Consider the following 9,938-nt stretch of genomic DNA (forward strand, 5'->3'; position numbering starts at 1 on the left):
GCTTGAACGGCACGAAATTACCTCAACATGTTGTACGGTTGCACTTGATTCGAAGAGGAATCGCATGTTCTTATTGAACTTGGGTCCACCACGGGGAACGTGTTCCCATGTTTCGTGCTCATCCTACTATGCGAAACGATGATACTCAAACCGATCAAGCTGGAATGACAAAGGTTCACGAAAATGTGGATGAACTTCCAACCATGTTACAAGAGATTTACATGAGTGGTCTCATGGATGATCATATCGACGAAGAATGTACTTGTTCGGAGAGGCACAATTTGTTGAAATTCATGAAGTTGTTCAATGATGCTCAACGTCAAGTATATCCACAGTGTGAAAAGTTCTCCATCTTGTCCTTCGTAATTAAGATGCTTCACTTGAAGGTGTACAATAAATGGAGCAACAAATCTTTCGATATGGTTATGCAAGTTTTTAAAGACATTCTACCAAAGTGTGATGAAAATGTTTCATGGACCGTTTATGAAGCGAAAAAGTTCTTACATGAGTTGGGTTTGCGATATAAGGCCATTCATGCATGCAAGAATGATTGTACGTTATTTTGGAAGGACAACGCCGCATTGGAGAATTGTCCTACATGTACGGAGTATAGATACAAGTTGAACGACGAGACGGGTAAAAAAATTCCACACAAAATCTTGAGGTACTTTCCTTTGACACCGAGGTTGAAGAGATTGTACATGTCGAAAAAAACAGCTGCATATATGAGATGGCACAAAGATAAACGTCTGGATGATGGAGTATTGCGACATCCAGCTGATGGTGAGGCATGGAAGGACTTTGATAGGCTGCATCCTACATTCTCTGCGGGTCCTCGGAATGTACGGCTAGGGCTTGCCACGGATGGTTTCAATCCATTCGGACATATGAGTAAATCGTACAGCATGTGGCCCGTAATCTTAATGCCTTACAATCTACCCCCATGGAAGTGTATGAAAAATCCATTTGTCATGATGTCATTGCTTATTCCCGGACGATCCGCACCTGGAAGGGACATCGATGTTTACTTGCAACCATTAGTAGAAGAGTTAACTAATCTGTGGGAGCATGGTGTGCAAACATATGATGCCTCAAACGGCCAAATATTTACAATGCATGCAGCAGTCATGTGGACCATCAACGATTTCCCTGCATATGGTTCCTTGTCTGGTTGGAGTACAAAAGGTTACCTGGCCTGCCCTTATTGTAACATCGATGCATCATCTCAGAGCTTGCGAAGTAAGATTGGGTATATGGGTGCTCGGCGGTACTTACTTGAGAACCATAATTGGCGTAGAAGTAAGCTATTCAATGGGGAAATTGAGAATCGGTCCAAACCTGTGGAGTTATCGGGAGAACAAATATTGCAGCAAATTAATTTGGGGACGTACAAGCCGTATGGAAAGCATCCAACCAACCAAAAAAGACAACGGACTGAAAATCCAACTCCGAACTGGACAAAAAGAAGCATTTTGTTCGACCTACCCTATTGGAAAACACTTAAGCTTCGACATAACCTTGATGTCATGCACATAGAGAAGAATATATGTGATAATCTGCTTGGGACACTATTGAGCATTGATGGCAAGAACAAGGACACTAACAAAGCACGTTTGGATCTGGAGGACATGCGAATACGAAAAGAGTTACACCGATGTACTAGTTGTTGTCTCAGGTGGAGGTCAAAGAATTTTGTTGATGCGATGGTAAATACCTGAGTGAGTTTGTAGGTGACTGTAGAATGCATTACATTACTTGAATTTAATTTCAAGTACGAAATTTCTTTATGGAAGGTAGGTTGTAATGATCCAATTTTTTTTTTTTGCTTTGCCGAATGAAAAGATAGTCAGATGGGTTTGGTGAGAAAATAATTGTATCATTTTATTTTATTTTTATGATACAAAATATTATAATGTTCCTAAAAAATATCTTTAATTATATATATATATATATATATATATATATTATACTCGGGTGGTGGTTCATAGTTGGTAGAGGAGAATGATTAAAGAGAATGTAATGTTTTTTTTTTCTTATCTCACGTTGGGCAGGATGAGTAAGAGGAGGGATTTAAAAATTTAAATATATCATCTAGTGCTATCTCTCTTTACCTCACACCCACATGTTTTCTCTTTCTGCACATGCACATTCTCCCTGAACCACAACATCTCTCTCTCACCAACGTGTTTTAGCCTCGACATCTTCATCCCCAAGTCGGTGAGTGTGAGATGACCGTTCTTTGTCCTCATCATCATGAACTACGATAAGATTTCAAGCTTTGAAGCTCGACCTGAGTGAACTGGTTTTGGAGACATGGATTTGGTTTTAGAGCCATTAATCTGGATCAACAAGGCTGCCAATGTAGCCCTACAAATCTGCCACTTCTCACTCCGGACAACCACGTCGATCTGATCTGATCTGATCTCGTCAACCGTTGATCGACGGAGAGAAACCCTTGGGAGCTCTCCAGCTGAAGTATCCACAGATGTAGATGTTCTTGTAATCATGGTCACAAATGAAGCTCTTGAACGCGTTGAAACCATTTGGGTTCAAACTCAGAACAGCCTTTGATGGCGATGAAGTCACATCCTTTGATGGTAATTTCCCAACCGATTCAAATCGGAAATATTTTCTTCGTCGCCTACAACTGCATCTTTGAAGGTACTCGAGATCTCGAAGAGTTTAAACGCGACCGTTGTTTTAAAGGGAATCCAGTTGGGTGGGGCGGTGAAATCCTCTGGTTTAGTGCGATAATCTTTAGTTCCCGTGAGAACTGTAGAGGGTCCAGCGAAGCCCAAGAAAGCAGCGTTGAGGATGATGAAGAAAATGGAAATGGTGGGGGACCAGAACCAATGGACATATGCACAAGCTCAACGTCCTTGCCCTTCTGAAATTCCTAGCTGTGATGTGGCAGTTCTGGAAGACCATACCTCTGAGTTTTTTTTTTTTTTTTTGCATGTGCATGGAGTCCAGCGGGTCCACTTCTTGCCTCAGGGTGAGGAATTGGGATCCTCCCCTTGAGCCCCTCCTTCATTCCCTCCTTGCAGGGGCCTTCGGGTCCACTTTGAGGCACAGTTTTGATAATCCGAATCGTTCATATTTTTAGATTTATTCAGTATATCATACCTGTAAAAAATCAAATTGATCGAATATCATAAAGTATGTGTTCGGAAAACTGTTTATTAAAAAATAATTTGTAGTCCTAATTTTCTGAACGCATACTTTCTGATATCCGATCAACTTGATTTTTTACAGGTATAATATAATGAATAAATCTAAAAATATGAACGGTTCAGATTATCAAATCTGGGCCTCAAAGTGGACCCGAAGGCCCCTGCAAGGAGGGAATGAAGGAGGGGACTCAAGGAGGGGATCTGGACTCCAGGGTGAGTACATTTATGTCTTAGAGATGACTATTTGACATGGTCAAAAATCCACTCTTTATTCTTTTAAAATTGGTTCATTCAAAAATACGTTTGCTTGGGTCTAAATGCTTGGACCTTTTTAGGCCCATTTACACACTTGCTCTTGTGTATGAGCTCCTTTGAGTGAATTTTGGAAGCAAGGGAAATCTTTATGAACCATTAATCTGATGGTGCACTTCTTTGAATATGTTAGGATAAAAACACTTATATTGTATGTATGAACGCTCTCTCTATGGGTGGAAAGGATCTTGGGAATGACACTATGGAATTGGTATTTCTTTTAATCTGTTCTGAAGATCAAAATGAAGAGCTTGGTGAGAGTAACATTTTGATCGGTGGAGATTAAAATCCGACAAAATCGAAAATTTAGATTTTTGCTTGTTTCCTCTTCTAAGCTTGAGGTATGGATTTTCTTTGGGTTATATATATATTTTTGCAAGATCTAAATGATTTTTCGAAGTTATCCTTTGATTTGTTTTAAAAAAATGGATTGTTGATTCAAGAAGGTGAATGGTTTTGAAAGTGGGTTTACTTTCTTTTTCCTTCTAAAAATAAAAATTTATATTTTTGAACTATGTTGATGAAAGAAAGATGTTTTTGGTGAGATCTTCTCAAATATTTGAAGATGAATGGTTTTTGGTGAGAAAACCTTGAAATTGAGAATTTTTAAGAAAGATGTTGAAAATTTTTAGAATTGTGTGCCAAAATAAATGATATTTGAAAATTGTTTATTTATTTACATATAAATGATGTTTTCATGGAATCTAAAAATTGTTGAAGTTTTGGGAATTGTTGTTTAAAAGTATCAATATAGTCTTGAGATGACTAACTTGTTAAGATTGTTTGAAATGTGGGAATTATGTTATCCCTTGAATGAATTGAAATAAAAGTATTTATTTATCTTGTGAAATTGCATTGAAATGAGAAATGAGAATTTTGATCACAGTGGAAATATTGTGTGGGTGTATTGAAAGTTGATGAAATATTGCATTATATTATTAATCATTGCATTGACATATCAATTCATTTGATAATGAAGAGTATTGAAATTTGATTTGAAAACTTTGCATTTAGAAAGAATATTGAGAAACAAGTTTTCATGAAATGGTTTTGTGGTAAATACGGTGGTAAGTCTTGACAGGTAGTGTGAATTATAGGTGTCGAGCCTTCCAGTTAATACTGGTAAAAATGACAAATTGGTAGTACTTGTATAGTTTACTTGCAGACACCAGCCTAGGAATTGAAAGGTGGTATAGATGATAGGCGTCGAGCCTTCCAGTTAAGATTGGTAAAAATGACAAATTAGTAGTACTTGTATAGTGTACTTGCAGACACAACAAAAGCTACTCAATTTCAATTTTGGGTTGTTTTTATCTTTTCCCTTCTACATGCTTAAGCTGCTTATTTTTCTAGTCATCATGTCCAAAAACAAAACCATTGAGGCAAAGAAAAATTTAATGATGGAATAGTAATATCAATAATATTTTAAAATTTTCATAAATGTTTGTTGCCATAAAGTCATCATTCACAATCCAATGCTCTTTAAACATGTATTATCACTAACCAAATTAGCCAAATCCTAAAAAAAAAAAAAAAAAAAAACCTCTTAAAGTGAAATTGGAGCTTCCATATTGCAATTATTTAAATGTTTTTTTGTTAATGTAGTTGAATAATCCAGTCCAGTGCTCTCATTTATGTTTAAATGAATAAATTTGTAATTGTTACATGATAACTATGTTCAAGTCTTTTTTTTTTTTTTTCATAGTTATATACATGATAATAAATTTCTAATTTCGTGTTATTTTTTATAATAATTTTTTGATTTCATAGTTGTTAGTTAATGGTTTGGTGAACTAATTTTTTGATTATATATTCTGGTAATCATCTTGCAAAAATAAATATATGTATACTCATCTTACAAATATTTTGATTTCATAGCTGTGCTAATTTTTTAGTATTACTAAATATATTATATAGTGTTGTTTAGGTGAAATGGATTCATCTGACCATAATTCAGCAGCACACTCTACTGCCCCATCATCTATAAGAGGTAAATCTGATCCAACATGGGACTATGTAACTGAGGGGCAAGCTACCGATGGGAAGAAAACTTTAACACATTTGTATTATGGAAAAACTATCAAAGGTTGAGGGATTAATAGAATGAAGCAACATTTGGCAGGAAAATCTAGTAAGGTTGGGCCATGTAAGAAAGTTTCAGGTGATGTTAGATATTGAATGAAAGACGCTTTGAAAGCAATTACTGAGATAAAAAATCAAAGTGAGGAATCTAATCCCTTTGGTCGGGCTATTATTGAATTTGAGGATGATGCTAAAATTGAAGAAATAATTCACAAAGAAATAAGATTAATCAAGGTGGTGGTAGTAGAAATAAGAGTAAAGCAATAATGACACAAAAAACAAAAAGGAAAGGAACCTAAAAAAATTTATAAATTTTTTGCACCAAGGACCACTCCAAGCTCTTAACCAACTATCAAAAATGCCCTTGCAATTATTGAAGCTGTACATAGGGCACATATGATAGTGGCACAATTTTGGTATGATACATACATGTGTTCCAATGAATATTGTCAATTCCACATACTTTCGGCCCAAGTTCAATATTGCAATTGCCATTGGTCCAGGATATAAAGTTCCTACCTACGATGAAGTCCGAGTTCTTTTATTAGATGACTCAAAGAAAGAGCTTTAATTGTTTATTGACTCTATAAAGAGTACTTGGGTTGAAACTAGGTGTACAATTATGGGTGATGGTTAGACTGATGGTAGACATAGAACCCTCATTAATTTTCTTGTCTATTGACCTATAGGAATTACTTTTGTTAAATCTGTTGATGCCTCTAATGCTGTAAAAGATGCTTCTTTTCTTTTTAAATTGTTTGAAGAAATTGTTGAGTGGGTAGGAGTGAGCAATATTGTGCACATGGTGACAAATAATGGGGTAAATTATGTTGCTACTGGAAGACTTGTTAGTCAAACTTACAAAAATATTAATTGGTCTCCTTGTGTAGCACATTGTTTATGTAACACTTGTATCCTTTAATCTATTGGAGGGTGTATTTAATTCCTTTATTTTCTTTTTTGGGAGTCTTTGGAGTTGTTGTATCTTGGTTTTGGAGGAGTACAAATCGATTTAAACATGTTGGGATTGTTCGTTCACGCTTGTTTACGTTGAAAAGTTGTTTAGGAACTTAGAAATCTTGTTCTAGGGTCCACACCAATCTCGGTGGTGTCAACACTTGTCTTTTGTTGTTGGCCTCAAGGGTCAACACCAGTTTGGGAAGGGTCAACTCTTGTCTATTGTAGAACCTAGGGTTTGCTTGCTGAAATTTAATGTCGACACCAGTCTGGGTGGTGTCGACACCTTGTCCTCTGCACACATTAGTGTCTCAGCTTTTCTTCCTAAGGGTCGACACCTCTGTCGGAAGGGTCGGCACTTGTGTGTAATTTTCAAATTTGCAAATGTACTTTGATGGTAAACGATGTAAGTGGGAACACCGTTTGATAAAGAAAATTACATATATATATATATATATACATATACATGAACGATTTTTATTGTCTTATCTTTGACTGCCAGGTTTCTAAGTAATTGGAAATGTTGCTATGCTTGGTGCAATTTGAAATTGTGGTGATGAACCATACATTGTAGTTTGCCATTGACTTATGCTAGTGTCAGCCGAGTTTTTGGTTTAATGGTGGTTTTCTTTCTCTTCCAAATTGGGTATTGATTATCCGGTGGTAGTGGTGCGCGTTGTTGCCGGTTGAGGAGTTTTTGATTTTCCTTGGACGTACTAGTAATTGACATTGTTCCTTGTCTCTTAGGCTTCAATGAGTATGCGGATCGAAAGAGTGATCATGATCTCTTCCTTGTAATTCTTCTTGTTCGGGTGTTCTTGGGACACTGCGATATTGAATCAGAATCTGGGAATCTATCCCACGTGTGGGTTTAGTTTTTGGTTAGAGGTTGTGTTTCCAATTGTGTTCATGCTACCTTTTGTTTGGCCTTCTTCAATTTCGGGGACGAAATTTCCTAAGGTGGGCAGGTTGTAACACTTGTATCCTTTAATCTATTGAATGGTGTATTTAATTCCTTTATTTTCTTTTTTGGAAGTCTTTGGAGTTGTTGTATCTTGGTTTTGAAGGAGTACAAATTGATTTAAACATGTTGGGATTGTTCGTTCACGCTTGTTTACGTTCAAAAGTTGTTTACGAACTTAGAAATCTTGTTCTGGGGTCGACACCAATTTTAGTGGTGTCGACACTTGTCTTTTGTTGTTGGCCTCAAGGGTCGACACCAGTTTGGGAAGGATCGACCCCTATTTATTGCAGAACCTGGGGTTTGTTTACTGAAATTTAGTGTCGACACCAGTCTGGGAGGTGTCGACACCTTGTCCTCTGCACACATTAGTGTCTCGGCTTTTCTTCCTAAGGGTCGACACCTCTGTCGGAAGTGTCGACACCTGTGTATAATTTTCAGATTTTTGGGTCGGTTTCGGCCCTACTTTTTGGGGATTTTTGACTTGTTCTTTTCATTTGACTTTAGGGCTATTGTTCTATTATTACCTTGCTACTATAAATAGACTCCAAACACTTGTTCATTTCACTTTTCCTCTTCTTTTCTCTCTCTCTACAACGTGAGTTCTCTTCTCTTTCTCTAAACTCAAACTTTTTCACTTAGATCTTTAGATCTTCTCATCTAGAGTGATCTTTTCACCCTGGTTCTTTGAGAAAGATTGTAGATCTCGTCAAGGGCTTCCTTTTGATCCAAGAGTTTCATGATTTTATTGCCAGTGATTTTTGGGTTGTCAGTTCTTTGCTTCAAAAGGTAGGAGTTTCTAGTTCTCCTTTAATACCTTCATTTATAGATAGATTTGTGTTATTTTCTTTATATAAATACAAATTTTATATTTTTATGCATCTTGTGATTAATCATGAGATTGGGAGTTTGGGTTTGAAGAGTTGGGGTTTACTTGTTAGGTTATGATTTTGGGTCATCTGTTTGGGTGTATAAGCAATAGAAGGGTTGGAATAAAATGTGTTTTGTGAAAAACTTTAATTTTTCTTAGAAACCCTAGTTTGGTCCATGAAGAGAGATGACAATTTTTCTTAAATTGAAAGTAGTATCATGAAATTGAGGCGTCAAATTACACATGTACAAGTTTAATTGAAATTTTAAAGAGTTTGAAAATTTATGTAAAAGTTGCGATTGAACTCTTAATGTTGATATTTTAAATTATGTTATAATATGAAACCAAACTTCGGGGAAAGAAATTACTAATGGCATCGATGATATGAGCTTTGTGATTAAATGATGATGTGGAGGTTTAAGAGTTTGTATCTAATTAGGCCGAATTGTATTAAATGGTGTGGAATTGGGTTGTGATTGAATTGTGTTGAGTTGTGTTGAATTTTGTCATGCTACGTTTGATTGTATTGAGTTATGTTATATTATGTTAAGTTGAGTTGAGTTGAGTTAAATTGAGTAGTGTTAAGTTTGGTTGAGTTGTGTTGTGTTGAGTTAAGTTGTGTTGGCTTGTGTTGTGGTTGGTACCTGCGCAGGGAGTCGAGATGTTGTTGGGTGCCCATGTCCCGCCGTATAATAGCCAGTAAATATGGGGAGTGATTTTGAATTCAAGGTGCCCAAATGCCCAGACTAGGCTTATCGCTGGACGAATGTGGGAAAAATAATTTTTGGGTGTCCACAAAGTCCCACTGTATAATAGCTGGCAAAAGTTGAAAAAATGGATAGTTTTGAAAATATTTTTGGGTGCCCACTTCCTGCCATATAATAGCCGGCAATGGTGGGGATGGTTTTAAAGTTGAAAATATTTTTGGGGGTCCACGTCCTGCCGTATGACAGTCAGTTAATGTGGAAAAACATGATTTATTATCCACCTTAGAAATGCGTGCACCCAATTCATGGCACATTCCACCTTTTGCTGGCTATTATACGGAAAGAAGTGAACTCCCAAATACTATTTATTATCAAATTATAACAATGGTAATACTATTTTAACAAACACTATTAGAAATGCTCTTAGGTAGGAAATAATTCTCTCTTTCTACCAAGTGTTTATCTGTGTCTGTACAGTCAAATGTTGAGGCACTTGCAAGGAAACTTCTCTAACTTTTCCACTAATTAGTTAGGTAAAATATATTATATCTTTATTATGAAAAAAATTCCTTAGATCAAATGTTTTTTAAAATTTAAATTCTTAAATTATAGATGAATTCAGTAGATTCTTTATTGATTATAATTTTAAATTTCAATTTTTTTGTAGTCAATTGATTTTTTATTTTAAAAAAATAATCAAAAAACAACATAATTAGATTGAGATTTTAAAGCTTTTAAAGCTCTCATAATTAAAAATTCTCTTTTTCATATATAATATATAGGTATAGATTCAAACTTCAATTATTTAGTCATCAAAAGATTTAAATATAAAATTATAAATACATCAAGTCCAAACCCATCACTACTAATTGATG

At 35.8% G+C, this 9,938-nt stretch overlaps 1 protein-coding gene across 1 annotated transcript; it reads left to right on the forward strand.

Annotated features, from left to right (window-relative positions):
* Positions 1 to 128: 128 nt before the first annotated feature.
* On the forward strand, positions 129 to 1,718 carry LOC145796000 (uncharacterized). The gene has a single exon (XM_082880966.1). It carries the CDS (start codon positions 129 to 131, stop codon positions 1,716 to 1,718), a length of 1,590 nt encoding a protein of 529 aa, XP_082737092.1.
* Positions 1,719 to 9,938: the final 8,220 nt, after the last annotated feature.

Source organism: Camellia sinensis, chromosome 7 (assembly GCF_055761805.1).
Source record: "Camellia sinensis isolate YWXY chromosome 7, ASM5576180v1, whole genome shotgun sequence".
Lineage (NCBI taxonomy): Eukaryota > Viridiplantae > Streptophyta > Magnoliopsida > Ericales > Theaceae > Camellia > Camellia sinensis.